Below are 24778 nucleotides of genomic sequence, written 5' to 3' on the forward strand. Positions count from 1 at the left end.
GCTAGGCGGGGACAATGACAGACGGACTAGGACAGATGAGGGATTGATGACGAGGACAACAAAGACGGAAGGACTACGACGGGAAAGACGCGACAGGGAGAAAAAGGATGGACGGGAAGAAGGGCGGCAGAGAGACGGCTGGAAAGCGGCAGAGAAGTAGTAAGACCTAAGTTTGGGGACAAGAACGGAGAAATGTGCAGAAAACAGGGACAAGAACGAAGAAAGGTAGCAGAGAGAGAGGGCTGGGGAAGCAGCAGAGAAAAGCTAAGGCCAACGGGAAAAGGGGTAGCGGAGAAAAGGGTTTAAACGTGGCTGCTTTTGGCAGTGAGGGGTCTGGTTGCTGTTCTGGCTTTTCCTAGACCCTCAAGAGTATGCCTCATCTTTTTAGTGTTGCTGCTGGGCGGTGACACCCCGCCTCTTAATATCATCTAATTGGAAGGTAGCTTTCCACACATGAATTTTGAGAGGTATGTATAGTACCAATCACAAATAGGAGGATGCGGATAAACATGGAGCAAACGTCTCTAACATTGACATTGAATTCTTCTTAGATTCAATCACTTACAGCAACAGATTAGTTTAATGGGGAAACAAGTGAAATCTTCATTCTATTCCCATAGGGAATTACGGTAGCTTCACTTCATACAATAAGACAAGCTGCTACAAGAGAAGCTTTTTTTCTCAGTTTTGATTTCTTTCTAACGTAACAATAGTAGTGTAGCAATAATTATTATTTAATTGCTTAATATAGTTTCTGAAATACAGAATAAGAATCACAAAACTGTTAACTATCTACACATTCATTGTATAACTTAAACAAAATTAGTACTCTTTGTTTATCCTTATAATAAAATAATCAAATACAAAACACATGTGACTGTATTATGATTTTAGTATATAAAACCATAATATGATTGAAACAATTTACCTTCCCCTACTCTAAAATTTGTGACTTGAGGAACGCACTGGGGTTTTCTCTGTTTTCCAACAGCTTTTGTTTTTTTCTAAGAAGGAATTCTACATGTTATAAGCTGTAGAATGAATGTTTGTTTACTATCTGCCTAGCAACCTAATACCACTGCTGGATTTGATAGAATTTGCATATAATAGGTACTATCTGCCTTGCAGAATTCTCCGTTGTACTTCTAAGCTTATAATTACATCTGGCTGACTATGAAATTATGAGCCAAATCTTGAAAGTTGTACTCAGGAAGTTATATGATATTGTATGATGAAGATGAAAACAAACTACGTAAACAGCTGAATGATTCAAGCATACATTTGCAGAGCTGCTGATGCAGAAAGAATAGACGGGCAGTATCAATAGAAACAAGCCCACTTGCCTTCTGCTAGTGAGGTTCTTGAGTCCTTTATGTTTATCCAGGCCTCCCTGATATTCTTGGAGGTGACTTAGAGATTGGTAAGCATTAACACAGCAGCAACATCTGTGGCAAATTTGGTAAGTGTAAGTTCAGAATTTTATCAGCTCTGTAAAAATATTTGTTTTATCAAAAGAAATGGCTACCCGTCAGAATACAGCTCGTAGGAAAGCTGGGACAGCTGAGGCCTGTGGGACCCTGTTGAGAAGAGGCTCCAGGAAACAGAAGGTCTCCCACCCACAGTGTGCTCTTGCCCCCAGTGAGTCATGGATGTGTTTTCATGCTCCCCCTGAAGATAGGCGGACATCTGTGCTCTGTCCAGTCAATCAAGGATGGACAGTATTATCCATTCCCTGTTTCAGTAACTCTGACTAAGTCGCCCTGTTAGCTTCTTTGTTGTCTCTGTGTTCTTAGACATGAACTAATTCTGAGTTATGTCTGAATCATTTTTTCATGAAATGTATAAAATCTGAGACCCTGGAAATAAACTTTGTCAGTTGCCGAAATAGCACTGTCCCCCCATTTCTTCAGGTCATCTCCTCCCCAGGAACCCGCAAGGTAAACTTGCAGCTACCTATTTTTTAAAAAATCTTCTCTTGGTAATTTTTTTAATGTACTTTTGCTGACCTTAAATCCTTTTTCTATACATGCTTAGCCCTTCCTTAATGCAGACTAGCACAGAATGCATAAGGAGAAAAATTCCTGATAGTTTTGCCTTTAAATGTTAGTGAAAACAATTACCCATTGGCTGAGAAAACCAAAAAGTTTGTTTGTGACTTGATGGTGTCAGTGCTGCTAGAAGAAAGCCCTTTAAAGCATGAAAGCTAGGGCAAGTAGCACTGTGACTGGCTAGAGAAGCGTTACAAGATTGTTCTGTCCAGCAGGAAAATGATTTCCTACCAAGGCACACAGAAGGAAGTGATGCACAATGGCTCAGGCAGGAATTTCCCTGCTCTACACGAGGAAGACCTGGATTTTCCTGCTTCCATGTTTTATCCTGGAGCAGACTTTGCTTTTGCCAGCATTTAGGGAGTGAATTTGCAGCTAGGAACTGTTTCTCTCTATTGGCTTCTGTCTCTGTATTTTAAGTAAAATTATTTTTTAAGTGTACACTTTTCTTAAACAATTCTCAGAATCTTTCTGGCTAGTATACAATGTCTAACAAAATTGTGAATCAGTGACTCTTTTCTACTAAGGTTGTGGAAACAAAGATGTCCACATCACATCTGTGGCACATTATTACAGGGGTCATGGTCATCGCCATAAGAATGGTACAAAGGACTGCACGTGCAAAGAAAGAAATTAAACTGTTATTCAACAAGGTCATGATCATTTACTACAAAAAAAAAGCACAAGGTGAAAATTTCTCTTGACTTTTTCTTTCTCTTCCTCTTTGAGAGGGGAAAGCGTAAAATGGCAAGAGGCTTTTCCCCCGTGTTTCTGTGCAGGGCAGCAGAGAGGCTGGCCCCGAGAACAGGGAGGGACTCAGGCTGTTTGTGGAGATAGAAGTGCTCCCATAGAGGTAGCCAGGTCTGTCCCTCCCGGGCACTGGGCAACATCAAGGCTGGGAGAGGAGTTGCTTCTGCCCCGTGTAACCAGCAACACTCAGGGTGAAGATAGCACTGTCTATCGCTGTAATCCACGCTGCATCCCAGGCCTCCAGATCCCTGTTACACTGTTATGGGTAAGGAGTAAGATCCTTCTAATGGATATTGGGCAGCGGCTGGAAGGATCTTGACCTTGATGACAGAGGTACTAAGACCCATGTGGTTGGACCCAGCACATCTTGGGAGGCCCTTACTGTCCACGAGTCATTGGTGGCCAGAGATAAGGGAATGGCCAGCCAGAAGGACCTATAAGGTGATCTTACAGGCCGAATGACCTCAGCTTCAAAAGATGGACACTGTTCATAAAGTCAACATCTGTGAGTTCAATATATCACGGAACCACCCTTACCTCTCCTAGATCTTAGAGAGGATTGAGAAAATGTCTGGGTCCATCCAGTGCTGCTAGGAAACACTGAAGGATGTGGCCCTTCTGCTGGTTGTGCAGAACTATGCAACTCTTCTGCAAGACACATCTCTTTTATTACCATATGGTCCCTAAATCAAGCTTTCACATGAATCACACTCCGTTGCTTGTACTCATCTAGATATGAATGGAACCAAGGTGTTCCATCCACAGCTCAACAGGTAAACAAAGCACCATGTCCCCTGCAGACGATGGCACTTGATTCCACAATCAAGAGAGATACCTACCAGGCAAAAGCAGAGGACTCTGACCTGCAGGCCACTGAATGAAGCCAGTCTGAAAGGCCACCCGCAGTGTGATGCCAACACTGTGACATCTGGAGCAGGCACAATCATGAAGATAGTGGAAGAGTCCATGGATTGCAGGAGTTTGTGCAGAGAAAGGGAGTTAAGGAGAAAGTTCAAAGACCCTCCGAGTGAGGAAAAGGCTGCGGAGGATCCTGCACTGTGGCCAGGGTCTCTTACAGGTTTTCAAATCTGCAAAATGCTTACGATGCATTTGTGGTCTCTGAGCGGTTGTGGGTCAGTGGCCTCTTAGGTTTTAACAGGTACATGACCATCTTGAGGTTGTGATCATGCAGGCATCTGTTTATATGCACAGATTTCACTGGGTTCCATCTAAAGTGATGTCATTTCTCTCCTAACAATTGTGTTGACAAATGCTCACAGAAGTTTGTTAGGAGGGTTATATGCTTATAGATAACCCTTGTTGTATCACAGTGTTCTCCTTTGGACTTCACTAAGAATTTCTGAACTGCCCAGGAAAAGCAAACTGAACTTTGGAATTTGTCTTCAGGAAGTTATGCAGCGGTACATGAGGAAGCTTAAGATACACAATGAAAATTCAACTTCTGAGTGATTTAAAAGTGAACTTGCCAACGTAGAAAGAGGAGAAGAGAACCACCATGGGAAAAAAGATCATCTTGCTTCTGACTGTGGGGGTCCTCGCAGCCTACTATGTTTACACTCCTCTCCCTGATAATATCGAGGAACCATGGAAACTGACATGGATGATCGCAGTCTCAAAATCGATAACAAATTTGGTAAGTTCAGATTTTATTACCTCTGTCAATGATAGTTCAATCATAAGAAAATACTGATTTTGTTCTCTTTCATTTTAGCCCTTCGGAATTTTTCTGTGAACACTTATTGATTTGGCTCATTATTATTATTTTTTTTTTTATTTGAAGGGCAGAAATGCAGAGGGACACTAGTCACTGACATCAGTGGCCAGTGCTGAATCAGACGGAAAACAAGGGCCAGGAATGCAGTCCAGGTCTCGTACGTGAGTGGCAGAGACCCAGGCTCTTCAGCCAATCCAGCTCCCACGTGAAATTAGCAGGAAGCTGGGATTGTGAAAGGAGCCAGGATTCGGACCTGGCTGCCCCAGTGGTGGCTATGAGCTTCCTAATGGGGATTTTAGCTGCTGTACTATGTGACTGACCCGCTATCTCACTTAAAATCACTTACATCATGTTAACTATTCTTTTATGCAGAAGAATAAGAGTGTGAGCATAGAGTATGCCTTACAGTAAATTTGATTTTCTTCTAAATTTATTTTTTTATTGGAAAGACAGATTTACAAAGAGAAGGAGAGAGAGGAAAACAAGATCATTTTATCAATTCCATTATCACACAGTATATGTTGTTACTACATTTGGGTCAATTTCACAGAGATATTACTTAAGCCTCATTTCAAATTTATTTTTGAATTTTGAGAGCACCATTTTGTGTCATTTTATTGCATTGTATTTTTTTTAAAAAGATCGACTTATTTTTATTGGAAAGTCAGATATACAGAGAGGAGAAGAGACAGAGAGGAAGATATTCTGTTTGATGATTCAGCCCCCAAGCGGCTGCAATGGTTGGAGTTGAGCCAATCCAAAGCCAGGAGCCATGAGCCTCCTCTGGATCTCCCACAAGGGTGTAGGGTCCCAAGGCTTTGGGCCATTCTTGACTGCTTCCCCAGACCACAAGCAGGGAGCTGGATGAGAAGTAGGGTCGCTAGGATTAGAAAAGACACTCATATGGGATTCCAGCGTGTGCAAGGCGAGAACTTTAGCAGCGAGGCTGCCATGCCAGACCTACTGCATTGTATTATTAAAATTAATTTGCTATACATCTTTATAGGTACACTTGCATACCTATATTTTTATAATATGCCTCCTAAAACGATCTAATTTCTTCCATTTATTCAAATCTTTATATTTCCCTTCATTTGTTTTTCTCTTTTATATCTTCTGTCATACCTTGTGAATATTGTGAATGGTATCTTTTTAAATTCTCTCTCTGAATTCTGTCAGTGCTGGACTTACACCAAATCCTAGTCACCCCTTTTCTCTAGCATGCATCGGCAAACACCTGCTTTAAGAACTGATTTGTGTATGAACCCTCCTGCTTCTGCGAGACCTTTCCTGGCCTTGCAAACAAATGATTCACCACTGTTTTCTAATGTTATCTTCCTCTGCAGATGTTGGCTTACTTCAAGATCCTCCTTGGAAGTCTGAAGACTTATTTTTCCTTATTCCAGTAATCAAACTGAATCTTTTATTCTTGGAGCAATGCTTCCTGTCCTTTCTTCTATATGGAACTTGTAGATCCTTCCACTCTTTTATTTTTTTTTCTTTTTTTAAGATTTACTTATTCTATTTGAAAGCCATATTTACAGAGAGAAGGACTGATAGAGAATGTCTTTCATCTGCAATGGTCAGCGCTGAACTAATTGGAAGCTGGGAGCCAGGAAACTCCCTTGGTTCTCCCATGTTGGTGGGATATCCTCTGCTGATTTCCTAGCCATAAACAGAGAGAGCGGGGCCAGAAGCAGAACAGTCAGGACATGAACTGGCAACCACACAGGGTATGGATGCCACAGGGTGGAGGATTAGCCTGTTGAGCCATGGTGCCAGCTCCTCCCCGTTTTAGTCTCTCACACTGCCCAATCAGCATGGACCGCCACGTAGGTGTACTGATTTGGGTTGCTTTCTTTCATCACTGTACATTTACAGTTCATGAGTGTTTTGTGGTTCTTTGTTTCTTTGAATATATAGTTTCTTGTTATGATTACTGATTTGCAGTTTACTTCCTTGTTTTGTGTGGTATCCTCTGAAAGAAGTGCAGGTTAATGGAAAGTTAAAGTCATTACTATTTTTTTAAAAATAAATCTATTTGATTATGTGCATTTGATTACCTTATTATATTAACCATGAATTAGTCATTTCTTTTTACTGCTCCCCTACCTGTTCTCTACCAAAATAAATGTAGCAATTTGCTTGAAGTTATTGGCTCCTGATCCATTAGAGGGCTGTATCAATTGTCTTGAGTAAATATAATTTTAATAGTTCATTAACAATAAATGAAAATCATTAGAGAGAGAGGAAATTCCAAATAGTCTGTGATGCATCACTGACTCTGAGAGAAAGAAGGGCAAACATCTTTAACTACAAGATGAGTTTTAATAGTGTGGTGTGTTCTTACCGGGACTCAGGTTGCATTAGGGTTTGGTGAGGAATATAGCACTCAGCACTCACGGACACATACAGCCCATATGGGTAGCTCTTAGTACTTTCGATAATAGCTTCTTGCTCATTTTCCAGAAGCTTGTGAATGTTTAAGAAAGATGATTCATCATTGTTTGTTCTTCAACATGGATAATCCCAGCTTCGGTGGTTTCTCAGAAATACGCTGGCTCAAAGAGTAAGAACCTTGTACCTGAATAACCATTCATGCCTACAAATTGCTGAATTACTTAAATTTATCTGAAAAATCTCAAGAATGGGTGCCAGTAATGTTTTTCAACATTTTATCACCAAAAATGCAATTATTATCTTGGGGTGATTCATATCAACGTGACTATTTAAAATTCATGAAGAAGGAAATTTGCATAAAATTGAGGGACATACATTCAAATCAATCATAAAGGTCCCTGTTTTTCATTGATTGCTTCAGACTTACACCGAAATAGCTTTTTGGGTAGGTGTAGAAACACAGCATAGTGAGCCCCTGCTGAGGCACCTACAACCCTTTTCAGAGTTATGTTCAAGCCCGGCAGCTCTGTTTCTGATGCAGCTTCCTGTTGCCACATCTGGGAGGAAGGGAACCAGTGCCTACCATTGGAGTGACTGACAATTCAATCCTGCATTCAGTTTTCACATATTTTTACTTTGCTGTAGGAAAGAAGGAACACAGCCCTTTTCTCCTCATCATTATAAGGAGGGATTGGACACCTGCTTTCTAAAAATTATGTAGCCTCAGCATTCTACACTGATTTCATTCATAGCCACAAATAATAGTTACCTCCAAGATTACGTGTGAATTCCCTTTCTTTTTTTTCATGCCTTCAATCAAACTGATGTGACTTTGCACACCCATCGGCAATGAATGACATGTTCCTCAGTGAAGTGTGGGTCAACGAAGACATAAAAATGCAATCAAAAAGTTCTAGACAAGAATGAACATGAGAACACAACATATAAAAAGTCATAGGGCCCGGCTCGGTAGCCTAATGGCTAAAGTCCCTGCTTTGAATGCACCTGGATCCCATATGGGTGCCGTTTCTAATTCTGACGGCCCCAATTCCCGTCCAGCTCCTTGCTTGAGGCCTGGGAAAGCAGCCCAGGAAGACCCAAAGCCTTGAGGCCCTGTGCCCGTGTGGGAGACCCAGTGGAGGTTCATGGCTCTTGGCTTCAAATTGGCTCAGCTCTGGCTATTGTGGCCACTTGAGGAGTGAATCATCACACAGAATATCTTTCTCTCTATCTCTTCTCCTCTCTGTATATCTGGCTTTCAGATAAAAATAAATAAATCTCTAAAAAATATAAAAAGTTGTAACAAACCATTAGTAACAAGATAATTTATAACTAGAGGCTACATGAAAAAATTGGAAAACCTCAAGCAAATTTCATACAGAAAGATCATTCCTTAACACAATCACACTGAATGTGGGAAAGCTGTAGGAATTTCCCTTAAGACCTGGAACCAGACAGGGATGTCCAGTTCTACCACTGCTATTTAGTACAGCTATGTAAGACTTGGTCAGAACCATTGGGGAGGAAAACATCAAAAGGATAAAAAGGAGGATGTTAAACATACTGAAACCTAAATATTTTAAGCTTTCACAGTTTTTCAGAGCCAACAGGTTTAGATCAAACAGCATCTATCAACAACTGAGTCCGAGTTGAACAGTCAGAATGATGCTCCTGCCGTGGGGTCCTGTCTCAGGTCTTCTTAATTCTGCCTTGTCATGGAGCTTGTGTGTGAGTGGAGCAAAGCTTACTCAAAGAATCTGTGGAAAACTGTGAACAACGGTGCAGACACTGTAAGCCAGCCACGGCTTCCAGCAGTGGACAGCCAAAGCATGTTAAATCAAAACGTTTTCTCCCAAGATCTGGTCTCTCCCAGCAGAAAATAATTCTCTGAGATTGAACCAATGAAGTTCATGTAGAAATTATTTGGTGGCTCTTCTCCAAGTGCTCCTGAGAAACTCAAGGAATTATAGTCTCTAGCTAGTGCCCTTAAGAGAAACTCTCATTGGTGAACTTGCCAAATCAAGTATCATTCAGGTGTGAAAGTCTTATACACACAGACATACATATGTAAGTACATTTTACATATATATGCATTATATATATGGAGAGAGAGAGAGAGGGTAATTCATTTCAGGGTATTTTTTCCCTTCAGATTGGTTTTACAGCACCAACTACAACTTAGTAAGTAGAATTGAGAATTCAGTGTTAAATCTGAAAATAAAAATAGAAATTGCTTTCAAATGAATAGCAATAAAAAATTAATAAATGACAGATGTTGCAGCTGGCATGTAAAGGTATGGTTGTTTTGTTGCCTATTTCTCTGCCCCCAGTACTATTGCTTGCTGCTTATCAGACTACGGAGGTGGCTTTTCTGCCCCTCCCCGCCCTTGGACTTTAGAGCTGTGGCAGACCACTTTGCAGGCATGTCTCTGGTGTGAGTAGAAGCTTCTACGTGGCTATGACTTTGCCCTACAGTGAAATTCTACTACTCCACTTTCAGAACAGATATCAAAGTTCAATTGCTGTTTCAAAGGTGTTCTCTGCCATCGTATCCTGGAAGCTAGCCTATCTTTGCAGTGAAAGTGGCCAAAGTTCTTGGTGTATGCCTGTAAAATCGGATGCTTGGTTTGTTTATTTCGTGATTGTTCCTATACCCCCTTCCTTTTACTTGACTCTGAGCTTGCTTACACTACTTTTCTTTCTCCTAATAATGTTTATACTCAAATCATACGGTGTGTAATCTGTCAAGTTAGGCATTGAATTCTTTCAATCTCTTTTTTTTTTCTTTTTGAGCCTGTAGGCAGTTATGAGGGTGAGGTAGCAAGACCTGCAGTATTTCTGCTTCACTGAGGTGTGCTGTCAGAATTTAGCATCTGCATGTGTGTGTTCATGAACAGCGGTGACATCTGAGCTGTAACTTATTTCCCTCTTTCTCTCTTTGTAGTTTATGTTTGCAGAATTCTTAGGAATCAGCCACTTAATGAACACTGTAATGTTTTTCATTGCTCTTATTGAAGTCCCACCCACATCTGATGAAAATGTCACCGTGACAGACACCACTTTCAACAACATTCCTGTCCGTGTGTATGTGCCCAAACGCCAGTCTGAATCACTGAGGAGAGGCTTGTTTTTTATTCACGGTGGTGGTTGGTGTTTGGGGAGTGCTGGTAAGTGTAAAATAATCCTTCAGCGGCAAGCAAGTTTTTTCTTTTGGAGCTATGTTACTTTAAGAAAACTTTTACCCATCCAATGAATGCCAAAGGTTATGGCCAACCTCATGTAAGGGAACAATTATCTCATGAGCTTGGAAATTAATTATTAACTACATTTGATAGAATATTGCAATGCAAGCAAAAAAGAATGGAGTTAAACAGTAATTGAAGTTAAGTAAATGTGGCGAAACTAGTATGTCAATGATCTTAGGCACGCAGGAAGGAGAAAGGAAGTGTTAGATGGAGAAGCACAGGGTTGAGTGACAGTATTTGGTTTTTGAATTAGATATGCAACTCACTGCATTTTATGCAGTCATCAGTTGTATATAAGATATACTTACTGGATTTCTGAATTTTATTTATAACTACTTCATTACATTTATTTATCAATATATTTTATATGCTTTTTAATACCTGCATATTAAGATGTTAAGGGTTTAATACATTATTATCATGTTAAATCAAGAAATGTTTGAGAAACATCATCACTGGGGACTGGATGAGGGGGTAGGGATGCTTCTGGCTCTGCAGATAAGGAAAGAGTTTCAAGAACAGTGAACACATAGAGGAGGGGGAATTTTCCTGGAGCAAAGGAGATATTACTGATGGGTATTGATATGGGTTAGAAATGAGAATTGAAGCAATAAAAAAGAGAGTGATTTTTGTCATTTAAAAAAATAAATTCCAGCAGTATATCCTTTAGCAGACACCAAAGAGCTGTTTTTAGCACAAAATACGACTATCACACACAGACCATTTCCATAAATCTCCACTGCCCGAGTGGTTACTCAAAACTTTTTCATTAAAGTATCCCTGAATAATAGGTACATGTTTTTGATGACGCTAGAACAAGAGAAAAGCAAACCATGAAAGTAATATTTATTTGATGCTCTTCCAATATTAATGGAAAATATAATAAATAAGCTTCTAAAATTAGGTGTGGCTTTTATAATGCTAATTAAAATTTTAAGGCTTTATACATATCTGAGATTAAGAACGTTCAGCACTGTTGGACTAGCATTGTGGCTTATAGAATGAGCCACCTTGTGACTTTGGCAGTCAATATGAACTCTAGCTCTGTCACTGACTGTTCCATACGTACCCCAGCTCCATGTCATGATGCTTGGGAGAGCAATGGCCCAAGTCCTTGAGCCCCTGCTATGGTGTGGGAGACCCAAATGAAGATATGGGGCCCTCAGATTTGGTGGGGTGATGTAGTAAGGAAATCCTCTGCATGCAGCACCTGCATCCCAAAGGCATGCCGTGAGGAGACCTGGCTGCCCCACTTCCCATCCAACTCCCTGCTTAGGGTCGGGGAAAGCAGTGGAGGATGACTGAGTTCTTGGGCCTGTGCACCTATATGGGTGACCTGGAAGAAGGTCCTGGAATCTGGCTACAGATCGGCTCAGCTCAGGCTGTTGCCGACCTTCAGATAGTGAGCCATCAGATGGGTGATTTCTTTCTCTGTCGCTCCTTCTCTTATAACTGTTCAAAAAAATATGATAAATTTTTTAGAAAGAATTTTTGGACTCATTTTTGGAAGCATTACAAGATAATATTTACTATGCTTTTTAAGGAATTTATTTGTATTTTTTTTAAATTACAAAGCAAAAATTATGAAATAATAAGATGTGTTACCGTATGTCCTTCATCTCATATCCTTTGTTAATAACTCTTATGAGTTTCTTTGTCACAATTAATAAACCACACCTGCTTCCCCCAACATTTTTTTAAAATCTGAAATTCTTTTGTTCTTCTCATCCCTAGTAATTTCTAGTAATCAGTTCTTTCTTCAGATTTTTATTTATTCTTTCTTTCTTAGATTTCACTTGTAAAAGAGGACACATATTATTTGTCGTCCTGTATTTGGCTTACTTCTGACAATATGATTCACAGTTCCACTCATTTTGCTGAACATTTCAATGAGTTTTATTTCTGTATGGTGCGTATATGTGTGTGTGTTATATTTTTTATTTTGCTGTTCATCTGATAACAGACTCCTTGGTTGACTCCTAATTTTGTGTTTTGTAGACAGTGCAGCTATAAATATGATGGGGAGGCGTCTCTCAGATTCAGCAGGTCCATGCCTTCTGCATACATACCCAGTAAACAGACTTACAATTCCAGATTTACTTTTTTAAGATTTATTTATTTTTATGGGAAAAGCAGATACACATGGAAGAGGAGAGAAAGAGTGGAAGATCTTCTATCTGCTGATTGACTCCCCAAGTGGCTGCAAGGGCTGGAGTTAAACCAGTCTGAAGCTTCCTCCTGGTCTCCCAGAAGGGTGCAGGGTCCCCAGGCTTTGGGCCATCCTCAACTGCTTCCCCAGGCCACAATCAAGGAGCTGGGTGGAAAGTGGGGCCACCAGGATTAGAACCAGTGCCCATACGTGACCCGCATGTATGCAAGGCATGAACTTTAGCCACTCGACCCCTGCACTGGGCCCCCACATGCACTTTTAAAAGAAATCTCCATAATGTTGTCCAAGGTGGCTGCACTAAGTTACATTGCCAGTGACAATGTATAAGCTTTACTTTCATAGCATCCTCTTCAGCATTTATTCCTGTCTGTCTTTGAAAATAACCGCACTGACAGAGGTGCTGTGAAACCACATTGTGGTGTGGATTTGGCTAGTGACCCTGAGCCTTTTTAAAAAATCATTTAAAAAATTGGTTATTCGCATTTTGTGAGAACTGTATCTATAGTTCCTTTATGTTTTAACTAGATGGAGATGGTATTTTGTTTCAATTTTTGAGATCCTGATACATTTTGCTCAGTAATCCTTCCTCGGTTAAGAGCTTACAGACATTTTCTCTCATTGTGTTAGGTGTCTCCTCACACTATTGATTGCTTTCTTTGCTGTACCAATGCTTTTGAGTTTGTTAAAGCCTTTTGTCTGGTTCTGTTTTGTTGCCTACACTTTTGGGGACTTAGCCAAAAAAGCACCACCTACACCAATTGTCACGGCTTGTTTCTCTTAACTTTTCTTCTAGCAATTTCATAATTTGGGTCTTTGATTTGAGTTGAGTTTTGAATATGGTGTGTGGTAGGAATCTAATTTTGCTCTTCTACCGAATATATTTACTTTTCCAGCATCATTCTTGCAGATAATATCTTTTTTGCAATGGATGTGTTTATTACTTTTGTCAAAAACCAGTTGGCTGGACGTGTGTAGTTAATTTCTTGGTTTTCTCTTTTGCTGATTGACTTATGTGTCTTTTTTTATCATGCCATGTTTTGTTAAATTCAGTGCTTTTGTGATATGCATTAAAATCTGGAATTGTGATGCCTCTAGCTTTGTGATTATTATTTTGGCTCTGGATTCCTTTTTCTGTTCTGAGTCTTTTGGTATTTTAGGATTTTTGTGGCTATTGTGAATTTAATTTGCTTCTCGCTGTCTCTTTGAGTGAAATCGTTAATGATTTTTTGTATGTTGATTTTATATCTTGTGACTTTCTTTACTAAACTGGTTTGTAAGTTCTAGGAGATTTCAATGGAGTGTTTAGGTCACTTCCTGTGCAACATCATGTCTTTTTTCTGTAGCAACGTTGGGGAAACCTGTCGGGGGTGGAAGTTTGGTGGGAATCCCAAGTAAAAATAAAATTAAAAAAAAAGAAGAAAAAAACATCATGTCTTTTGCAAACATGGCCCTTTTGTCATCCTGTTTTCTGGTTTTTCTCTTCCTTAACTTTTCTGTTGGTAGAGTGATGAAATTGAACATCCTTATATTGTGCCAGTTGTGATGGAAAATGCTTTTTAATTTTGCACATTCAGGGTGATATTGATTATTGATCTGTCAAAACAATATAACTGTAAGGTATGCACTTTTTATACTTAATTTGTTGAGTTTTTTTTTAATAATAAGGGGATGTAGAAACATCCATTTGTCTACATAACCTGAGAAAATCATACTGTTTTTGTTCTAAAGTATAGATGTAATGTGTTGTGTTTATTGATTTTGAAATGCTGAACCACCCTAGCATTTCTGGGATAAGACCCTGTTGGTTAAGGCAGATATATGACCTTTTTGATGTACTGGATTGAGTTTGATATTGTCGTCTTGACTATTTTTGTATCTAGGTTTCTCAAGGATATTGGTTTTTCAAATTTATTCTAGTTTGTTTTCTGTGTGTGCAATTTGGATATCACTTATCGACTCAAAAGAATTCAGCACAGAGATATGCTTTCCAATAGTTTGCAATGTATAGGAAAGTACTGCAGTAGTTTTTCTTTAAATGTTTTGTACAGTTTGAGAGTAAAGCTTTTATGTCCTAGATTTTTTTTTTTAATGTAGAACTAAATCGCTGTGTGAATCTAGTCGCTTAACTTGGGTGTGTTCACACTTTAGTTACCTTCTTGAGTTAATCTTAGTCTATGATGCAGGAGTTTACTCAGATCCTTTTATTGCCTCACTTTCACTCTCTTTCTGTCTCTTTCTCTCCTTCCACCTAAGAGTTGGTGAAGTCAAACACTATTTCCTAACAGCATCGTCTGCACTCTTCCATGAAACTAATTTTGTATTATATTATTGTTGTTAGTTTACATGGCCTACCACTACCTCAAGTAGAGTTTTGCTTGCTTAAATTTTGATATTATGTGATTATAACTTGAAGACCTGGCACTTGCTACAGAATTAAAGAGATTCACAATAATCTAATATGAAGATGTAGGTAGAAAAAGAAACTAACAATGAATCACTGAGCAGAATTCATATTCTAGACTGATGAAGAAATATTACAAATATGTTTCTCAGAATACATCATTTAAGAACATTAACTCACCTAAATTTCTTTTGTTTTCCCGCCTAAATTTCTTCTGTTTCGTTTTCCCTTATTGCAGCTATGTCTTCTTATGATTTTCTCTCAAGACACACAGCCAATAGACTTGATGCTGTTGTCATTTCAACCAAGTAAGAGCACTGTTTCCTCTGCTATTTGTGTAGGTGAATTATCTAGTAAGACACTGTTAAGATTGTCTGGTCATTTCTTTGTTTTAATACCAAAAGTGTTTCAAAGGAAATTGAAAGGGCTCTTGCAATGCAAATGTACTTGATCATAATCAGCACAAATTCAGAGAGAAAATAATATTAGACAGTAGTAAGAAAATATTAAGAAATAGAAAATGGGGAGTTTAGAAATATTAGAATGAAATTAATCTATTATATTTTTTGGAAAAATCACCTTTGCTGGTATCCGTGACTAACTTCTTAGCTAGTGAAGACGGGTGAGGAATTTAGAATTAGAGAATAGTGTGTAAATTCTGACTCCAAAATCAATTCTAGTCACTTTGTGCACATGGGATATTGTCTGTTTAGTTCGGATTCCTTCCCTGCAGAATGGAAATCATGTAAAATATTCACATAATTCAGATGGTTTGAGGACTGGGAGACAAGCACATTTAAAGTGCATGGGTAAGTCCGCCACAGTAAGATATTTCATTGAAAGTATTTGGTTGGGGCTGGTGTTGTGACAGCAGTTTATGTTGTCTTCTGTGGCACTAGCATCCCACGTTTGTCCTTGTTATAATATTAATGGCTACACTTCCAAGCCAGCTCCGAGCTAATAGGCTTGAGAAATCATGGGGGAATGGCCCATATGCCTACGCCTCTGAAACCATGTGGGACACTCAGATGAGCATGACCTTACCAGGTCAGGCCACTGTGGTCATTTGCGTGGGAATCAGCAGAAGGAAGGTGTCTCCCTCTTCGTCTCTCCTTATCTCTCTATTATCCTGCCTCCTAAATACATAAATAAATGTTTTAAGCTAAACACCAAACTACAGGTAATAGCAGGCAAATCTGTTCTCAAAAGGCATTTTAGATTAACAATAACATAAATAAACCTTAGGAATGAGTAAAAAGTGAATAAATTATGCCAAAAGCAAGGTAGAAACTGCATGCCAACTTGATCATTAAATGAATATAGAGTAGAATAATTTCCAAGATCTTTTTTTTCCATGTGTTGCGTTTCACTAATGTATAGTGATTACACAAACAGCATTCTCAAAGAGAACTAGCCAAGAATTTATCCCTATTGCTAATTTTTGTTTAAACCTAATCTAAGCTTGTGTATGTGCATGTATTGAACTCTGGAATTTTTAAAACTTTTTTAAATTTAAATTTTTAAAATTTTAATTAAATGTATTATTTTCTTTTGTATTTATATAGAGATGTCATGCCTTGAATATATATAATTCCAAGCCCAAAAGCATACTTTTTTACTTCCCCTCTCCCTCCGTCCTTGCTTTTTTTCTTTTAATTTTTGCTTTAACACACTTTAAGTTTACTCTTTGGAATACAGGCTTAACCCTCAACTAAATAAAGAATTCAACAAGTATAAAATAGAGACAATTCTTCTGCAAAAACATAGAGAAGACTTTTAATATATTTTAAAGTATACATTATGAAATCTTTCATATTTAACATCATAATAAGAATTAAGTCTCTCTGTGTTTACAATAACCGAATATCAAATTTAAGGGTTAGTAGAAAAAGTCCTTTAAATTAAGAAAATCTGTCTTACAAGTTGTTATTTTGCCCACAGCTACAGGCTAGCCCCTAAACACCACTTCCCAACTCAATTTGAGGATGTTTATGCTGCATTAAGCTCGTTCCTAAGCTCAGATGTTCTCGAACAATATGGTGTAGATCCTACAAGAATAGGTGTGGCTGGAGACAGCGCTGGTGGGAATTTGGCTGCTGCAGTGGCTCAGCAGGTAATACTCTCATTTTTGTTTTATTTTCAACTGTGTTCTACATGTAAATAATTATCCAGGCAGTAAATGTGGAGATGAATGTTATGGTAGCAATTTTGCACTCAGCAGAGATGCATAGAATAAATATTGGAGGGTTTTTAACTTGTTTTACATCCTCAGTGTTATTTTTTTTTCTTTCGTTTATAAAAATTCATTTATTTTTATTGGAAAGGACGATTTACAGAGAGAAGAAAAGACAGAAAGGTTTTAAATCCACTGGTTCTCTCACCAAGTCGCTGCAAAGATCAGAGATCAGCTCATCAGCTCATCAAATTCAGGAGCCAGGAGTCTCCTCCACGTCCCCTACGCAGGTACAGGGTCTCAAGGTTTTGGTCTGTCCTTGCTGTTTTCCCAGGCCACAAGTTGAGAGCTGGATGGAAAGTAGAGCAACTAGGACATGAATCAGCGCCCAAATGGGATCCTGAGATTTGCAAGGCGAGGATTTAGTCACTAAGCCATTGTGTTTAGTCCAGGTTTCTTTTGTTTCTTAATGAAAGATATGATACTCTTATTAGGTCAGCGTAATTATTAGTAAGAATCGTCCTGTTCTATTAGGAGATGCACTTGTGAAATCAATGAATTTCAACAGTCTTCAACTAGAGAAGCATACTATTCCAGTTATCCTCAGTAGTGTATGCTAAAATGGGAACACACCCACAATAATACTGTACATATAAAACCCGTGAGCTCATTCACTGACTCATACACATAGTTACATTATGGAAAAAACTATAGTTTATGGATTGTTTACAGATTTCTATGACGTTTACTTAGGTGTTTGGGTACAAACTATTACATAATTTTAATCTATTATACTAAGAGTAACATTGAGTTGCCACTGATTTCCTGACCTAAGAACTGTATTTGGTATTAATGCTTTAGAAGCAATGTTTTTTTTTAGGAAAAACAATCAACAGATTTACAAAGGAGTTTCTGCAATTCAATGACTTGCTCCCATTAAAATTGCACTTGAAATTGTTGTTAAGTAAAGAAATAAACACTTCATAGAGTATAATTTTTGGCCCTTTTATGATTATGACAACATTTTCCAGATTCCTGGTTAAAAGGAAAACATAAATTCTGTAATTTATTCTAACTTACTAGAAAACAAATACACACTACTTTCCATAAATTGATGCACATTGTCTAATATACACTCCAGTATCTAGTCATCGCTGCCCTGAGAGGCATCTTGATTTTGTAATGCAAAGAACACATTAAGAAAACATCGAATTTTGAATTAAAATGTTTATCAGCGAACTTGCACAAAGCATCTAATATTAAAAAAAAAAACACATTTTCTTTTTCCTGCATGGCTAATAAATCAGTTTGGACTCCTAGGGAGGTGAATTATGTAAAATAATTCCAGTGTGAATGTAGAAAAAATGGCATTCGATAGGGTGTTAAAAACTAAATAAGATATGGCATATGTCTAGACCAAAAGTTTAAGAAAGACAAAAATCCCACATAGAACCCTCAAGCTTCTGCACTCAATTTCTTTTCTGCCCTAAATGCCTGTGGGAAACCTTTCAGACAATGTAAGTTTGGAAAGTTCTAAGAATTATAAACTTGTAGTCAACTTCAAAGACCCTCCAGAGACTAGGATATTTATTACACTCCTTTCCTTAAGTGAGATCCTGGAAACAGATGGTCTGAGAGTAAGGAAGGAGCAACTTACAATAACTTCATGCACATCTAAGGTCAAGTTTTACCCCAGGTAGGTCAATGGAGACTCGGATCTTCGAACCTAAATTAAGATGGAATGTGTATTTAGTACTCTGTGTATTTGGCCCAAAAAGTACAAGTTCTCCTTGGAGAAATAAGTTCTAAATTATAGCTGAACTTCTCAGTTGAAAATCAATGCCCAAAACACAGGTATATACACCTAGAAAAAAAAAAAACGTAAACATTAAACTGCTAAAGAAAGCATACCAACTGAACAGATACAGAAAGACACAACACAAAATTCAGGTATGAGTTGTCAGCACAGAAACAAAATGAGCATGCTACTTCCCACAGTTAATTCACACCAAGAATTTAAAGTTCAGCAGAAGTTTGGAGAACAATTAATGATTTAACCACATAGGGCAGGCATGTTGACTCATCCAGCAAATCTTCCACCTCCCAGCGTCAGAATCCTTTATGGACATTGGTCCATGCCCCAGATGCTCTATTTTCCACCCAGCCCCATTCCTGTGTTCTGGGAAAACAGTAAAATATGGCCCAAAGCTTTGGGCACCTGCAACCATGTGGGAGACCAGAAAGAAACTCCTGGCTCCTGCCTTCTGATCAGCTCAGCTATGGCTCTTGCAGCCATGCAGGGAGTGAACCGGTAGATGGAAATTCTTTGTCTCTTTCTCTCTCTCTGTAAATTTTCATTCCCAATTAAAATAAATAAATGTTTTAAAAGCAACCCTAAAATAAATAATTAAATATCTTATACACGATTTAAACACTTTTATAATGCTAAAGAGACGAAGTGTAAGTGGTCCTATTGATGACTACGTACTAGGAAACTGTGAAAAGAAACCTGGGAGTCAGGAAGGTAGAAATCCTGGAGAAGCAGATAAGAAATACAGCAGATATATTATGCAAGTCAATATGGTTTTGAGTATCTATGAAAAAATTTGAGAAGAAACTGGAAAAAGAAATATTTGAAAAATGACAGTACAGTGTTTCGCAAAACACATAAAACATATCAAATTAAAGATGAAAGAATTGCTGTGAAGAGTAAGCATCATTCCTGTAAAGGTCAGTGAAAAATAAGCAAGAATTAAGTCTAGAAATAGAAAAACAAAAATGAGAAAAAAACAAGCAATGAAAAACCAGGAAAATATGAAAAATCATGTTAAAAGGATCACTTTCCTAATAGACCAATTACACCGGTAGCTTATTTCTCAATAGCAGCTATGTATTCTCTCAGTTGTGAAAGAGGATTGCTGGACCGCAGATCTAGAATGACTGCCAGTTTTGCTTTGTTGCTTCATAAAATTACTACTCAAGAGTAAAGGAAAAATAGAAAAAAATCCAGATGTTGGTGATCTGATTATAATATTGACATCAGAAAGTCAGGAGGATGCAAGCAATCAGTTCTGATCATGCGCAGTTTACATGGGGTACATTCAAAACACAATTAGGCAGAAAAAATTTAATGTAACCAGTTGGAAAAACATAATGGGGTAACAATTTAAAGGAGTAAATAATAAAGAATAAGACCATCTAATTGCAGAAAACTATCGAAAAATTAACAATTCTGGATCTACATCAATTTAAGGGCATGAACGTAAAATAGATGAGAGATTATATTAACAGAAATTAGGGAAGACACACCTATTCGTGATCAGAGTAAGAGACTTAAAAAGTGTCTCTTGCAGCAAATAAGACAATAATAATAACAAGTGTAGACAACAGACATACCAACCAACACATGCAATGTGGCGAATGGATGAAAGAGGAGCAAGCAAGCACACGGTACGGTGCCCATCTCACAAGTTCAACAAAATTCCCTGCCAAAAAGACCAAGTCTCCAGCATTGGAGAACTTCATTCATGCAGCACTTTAACTCTTACTGCAATGAAATAATGAAATCGTTTACAAAAAGGCAGACAGGAAAACATAAAAGAACTTTAAGTGACTATGTGTCACTCGATAAAATAATAGTGTTCAAATGTTCTCCATATTTAGAGTAATTGATGTAGGAAATTATATATCCCAAAAACATATTTTAGAAAAGAATGAAAGTCGGAAATAAATATTTTACTCATGAAACAGAAACAAAATAGCTTTCTACTTATAAATGGAATATTACAAGAAGGCAAGGGAAAGCAAGAACAGTACTCACAACAAGCTCAGGGGAGATATGAAAAGAAAACGAAAGTTCTTGTTGAAAAGAGTTACAAAAAACACTGAAAAATCTCTGGGAAAACAAATAAGAAAACACCAACATTCGCTACAATTAATGAGAAAAATGCAACTCTGTAGACTCTTCAGACATGAACAACAAATGCTGTCCAATTTTAAAATGTACAATAAGTTCTTGAAGATTTTTTTAAACTATTTATTTATCATTTTTCTGGGAAAGACAGATATACAAAGAGAAGGAGATACAGAGAGAAAGATCCTATGTCAACTGGCTCACCTCACAATTGGCTGCAATAGCTGGAGCTGAGCTGATTCAAAGCCAGGAGCCAGGAAAATTTCTTGATCTCCTATGCAGGTGCAGGGTCCCAAGGCTTTGGGCAGTCCTCAACTGCTCCCTGCCCCCTCCTGCCCAGGCAGTAAGCAGGGAGCTGGATGGAAAGTGAGGCAGCAGGGACATGAACTGACACCTATGTGGAATCCAGCCCCATGCAAGGAGAGGACCTCAGCCACTAGGCCACCGTGCCAGGGCTGAAGAAGTTGTTTTTAAAACTTTTAAATTGAAATGTTTACTAATAGTTACTAAAATAAATCCCAAGAAAGGTATGGCTTGCAAGATAGTCCAATAAGAAATGAAAAGCTGAGCCTTTTATAACTTTTAAACAAAATAAAGTCATATTAACAATAATAATGAAAAGCTCCACCTGACATTTCAAAGGAAAACAGCATCTATTACCTGAATGATTTACAGTTATAAAGTTTTTGAGCAGTGCAAGTGAAAATCCAGTAGATAATACATTGCGTCAATCACATTCATAAAACATATCAATAGCATGATTATAATACTTGAAATAAACACAATGTGTTGATATACATATATATCACAGGTATATATTTGTGTTTATTAAGTCATGCATTTAACTTTATGTGTATTGTATTAAGCACTATAAAATCCTTAAAATAATATTAAGATCAAAGATCTACATCTAGTAACCCATGACCTTTGGCAAGCTTTGATATTTCTGATCTTTAATTTTTTTGCTTGTACTGTATTGCTACTAACAGGAAACTTTCAATATACTCTAAATACATGCATATTAATTTATAGATGACAGTAGTATGTATCTGAATGCAGTAATGAGCTTAGATTATTTAAAATACCTACATTAAAATGAATTAAATATTTATAATGAAAATCAAAATTGGAGTATTTCCTTGCCTATCTTGATAATCACTTTCTTATTCATGGTTCCCAACCTTCTGCTATCTTGGGAGAACTATTTCCTGTGCAAGTGTTTGCAGGGATAATTATGTGATAGATTCTGGCAAACACAGTAAGACAGAACTGAGATTCGCTGTTTAAAAGGCACAATAGGGATGGGACTTGACTTAGTGGTCCCACATCCCATGTCAGTGTTTCAGGATTCAAGTCTAGATTCCACATTGAATGCCAGCTTCCTGCTCATGTACACACTGGGAGGTAGCAGGTGTTTGCTCAAATTCTTGGTCTTGATTAGATGGTCACTTCCACTCATGAGTTAGTACAATCCCTTTTGTTCTCCTTGACAATATTAAATTATAAATACCATTTTACTGAAAATTGGAACTTCTGTCAAAAATTTTGCTTTATCTAATCTTTATGAGATCCTTTTCATTTCCTACATATACACTGTGTCTTACTGAAAATGTGTTTTAAAAATGAAGTTTTGCATCCAAGAAACTTGCTTTACATTGTTTTCCAGCTCAGTGAGGATCCAAAGATCAAGATCAAGCTCAAGACTCAGTCTTTAATATATCCTGCCCTTCAGAATCTTGATATGGATCTCCCATCCTATCGTGAAAACTCACATTTTCCAATTCTACCCAAATCACTCGCAGCCAGATACTGGAGTGAATATTTTACCACAGACAGATCACTTGAGAAGGCCTTGCTCCTTAATCAACATGTAACAGCTGAATCAAGTCACCTGTTCAAATTCGTTAACTGGAGTTCCTTGCTCCCTGAGAAGTTCAAGAGAGGCCATGTCTACAATGCTCCATCCTATGGTAGTTCTGACCTGACCCAAAAATACCCGGGGTTGCTGGATGTGAGAGCAGCGCCCCTGCTGGCTGATGACGCTCGGTTGCGTGGCTTGCCCAGGACCTATGTCATGACCTGTCAGTATGATGTCCTGAGAGATGATGGAATCATGTATGTCACCCGACTCCGGGACGCTGGCGTTGAGGTCACTCACACTCACGTCGAGGATGGATACCACAGAGCCATTTTATTTCTGGATTTGAAAATTAGTTACAGGATGATTAATCACTATGTTGATTGGCTAATGGTAACTCTATAGGAACAGTCAAAACAGCGGCTTATTAAAATATGCAATTAAGGCAACAGGAATATGTTAATGAAACTGAAGGGTCGTTGTTTGAACTGCTGTTTACTATCTCTGACCTTTGTAAAAATTTAAAACTCATACTGGAGTATAAAGACACGTGTTTATTTATTTATTTTTTTTGTGGCAGCATGCTTTCTATTTTATTCCTTTAATGTTATTGATTCACTTGTGGAAATATTGCATTACCACTGGTCTTTACTGCTATTTATTTCATTTCCTAATGTATAATTATAACTTTGTGCTTACTTGATATTATTAGAGCTGCAACTTGTAGTTTCTGAAATAACATGGACTTCTAATTGGCTTGGATTTAGAGAGTTCACATTTTTTTCTTGTGGGAACTCCTATAAGCCAACGTCTTTAAGGGTCTTTGCTCAATACGTGGTCATTTTCCTGTCATAGTAAAATTACTTCCTAACACAGAAGTATTCATGTCCTGGGATATCAAAAAATAACGGCTCCAATCTGTCACTTTACAGAAAGGCAATTCTAATCTTGTGGCAAACTTGGAATGTTCAGATCTGGAAGAAGTTCAAACAGGCTATAGCTCCCCAGGTGTCTGGCCTGATGTGGGTGAGTGCAGCTAGCACACGGACGAGATATCCATGTCAAAGCAAAATACTGCATCTCTGGACAGTAGATGGGATCCCAGAATTAAACTGTTGCAGTGTGAGAGCTCAGAGATGAGACGTGGTGATTGTATTTCAAGCCATATTTGGTGGTACACTGAAGAAGGCAGCCCAGAGCTAGTGTAGAAGCTTCCAGAAATCTCCAAAACCCAAGCTTCTGTTCATTTCTGCTCAGCTTTGTTCAGTGGAATGAAACTGTGGGCAGACATAGAGCCAAATTTTTTTTTCACTTCATTTTTAACAAGCAAAAATAGTATTCGTAGAAGCCCAATACTAACTATCCTTATCTACTTATATGTAATTATAGCGAACCATAGTCCTTGTGGACCACAGCAGAGGATGGTTGCCTATGCTGCTAACTAAAATGAATCAATACAAATAAAACAAAAAAACCCTTTTATTCCTTTAGTAAAACCATAAGGGATTAATACATTGACAACTAATAAATAGTCCATAGATTCTGCAGGAAAAATTGGTTAAGATTATGTGTGTGACCTACAGGAAGACATGGGGCAGACATTATGAGATGGATGCAGATAACTTACAGCTGTGGCAAATCCCCGATCTTTGATAACTCATCCTGCATTGTTCCCCTTGTTGCCTTTACCTGTACGTCTTGTTATCCTATCTTCTTTTTGAAAAAAACACTATGTTGTATATTTGGGAACATAGCTTAACTTGGAAAAGCCAAGTGTATTTAAATAAGAACATGAGATATGGCTCAAACTCTATTATCAAAGAATCAGAAATGATACTGATAAGGTGAAATGACAGTAATTACAACAGGCTTTCCAAACATTCCTGCTGATAATGTAGTAGCCTGTGGGAGGAAGGCCAAATCAAGCACCATCAAGCCAGTCCTCTATTTTATACTACAATTCAATTTTTAATAGGAAAACTTGTCTTGGTATCTACTAGATATTTTTAAAAAATATATTTATTTGTTTTTTGGGCCCTGCGTGGTAGCCTAGTGGTTAAAGTCCTCGTCTTGAATGTGCCAGGA

General features: G+C 38.1%; 1 protein-coding gene across 1 annotated transcript; it reads left to right on the forward strand.

Moving 5' to 3' along the window:
- Positions 1 to 4122: 4122 nt before the first annotated feature.
- LOC121152742 (arylacetamide deacetylase-like) lies at positions 4123 to 23162 on the forward strand. The gene is made up of 5 exons (XM_040974926.1): positions 4123 to 4452; positions 9878 to 10100; positions 14988 to 15057; positions 16691 to 16862; positions 22502 to 23162. Exons 1-5 carry the CDS (start codon positions 4315 to 4317, stop codon positions 23096 to 23098), a joined length of 1200 nt encoding a protein of 399 aa, XP_040830860.1. The 5' UTR covers positions 4123 to 4314; the 3' UTR covers positions 23099 to 23162.
- Positions 23163 to 24778: the final 1616 nt, after the last annotated feature.

This window comes from Ochotona curzoniae, unplaced genomic scaffold, assembly GCF_017591425.1.
Source record: "Ochotona curzoniae isolate NIBS_2020 unplaced genomic scaffold, NIBS_Ocur_1.0 contig_2599, whole genome shotgun sequence".
Taxonomy (NCBI): Eukaryota; Metazoa; Chordata; class Mammalia; order Lagomorpha; family Ochotonidae; genus Ochotona; species Ochotona curzoniae.

What these genes read in the sequence shown, in the direction of transcription:
- LOC121152742 (XM_040974926.1), top strand. Translation starts at nt 4,315, where the DNA reads ATGGGAAAAAAGATCATCTTGCTTCTGACTGTGGGGGTCCTCGCAGCC. An exon ending in GCTGTTGTCATTTCAACCAA is followed by an intron (nt 15,058 to 16,690) that starts GTAAGAGCACTG and finishes TTTTGCCCACAG; the next exon opens with CTACAGGCTAGCCCCTAAAC. An exon ending in CTGCTGCAGTGGCTCAGCAG is followed by an intron (nt 16,863 to 22,501) that starts GTAATACTCTCA and finishes ATTGTTTTCCAG; the next exon opens with CTCAGTGAGGATCCAAAGAT.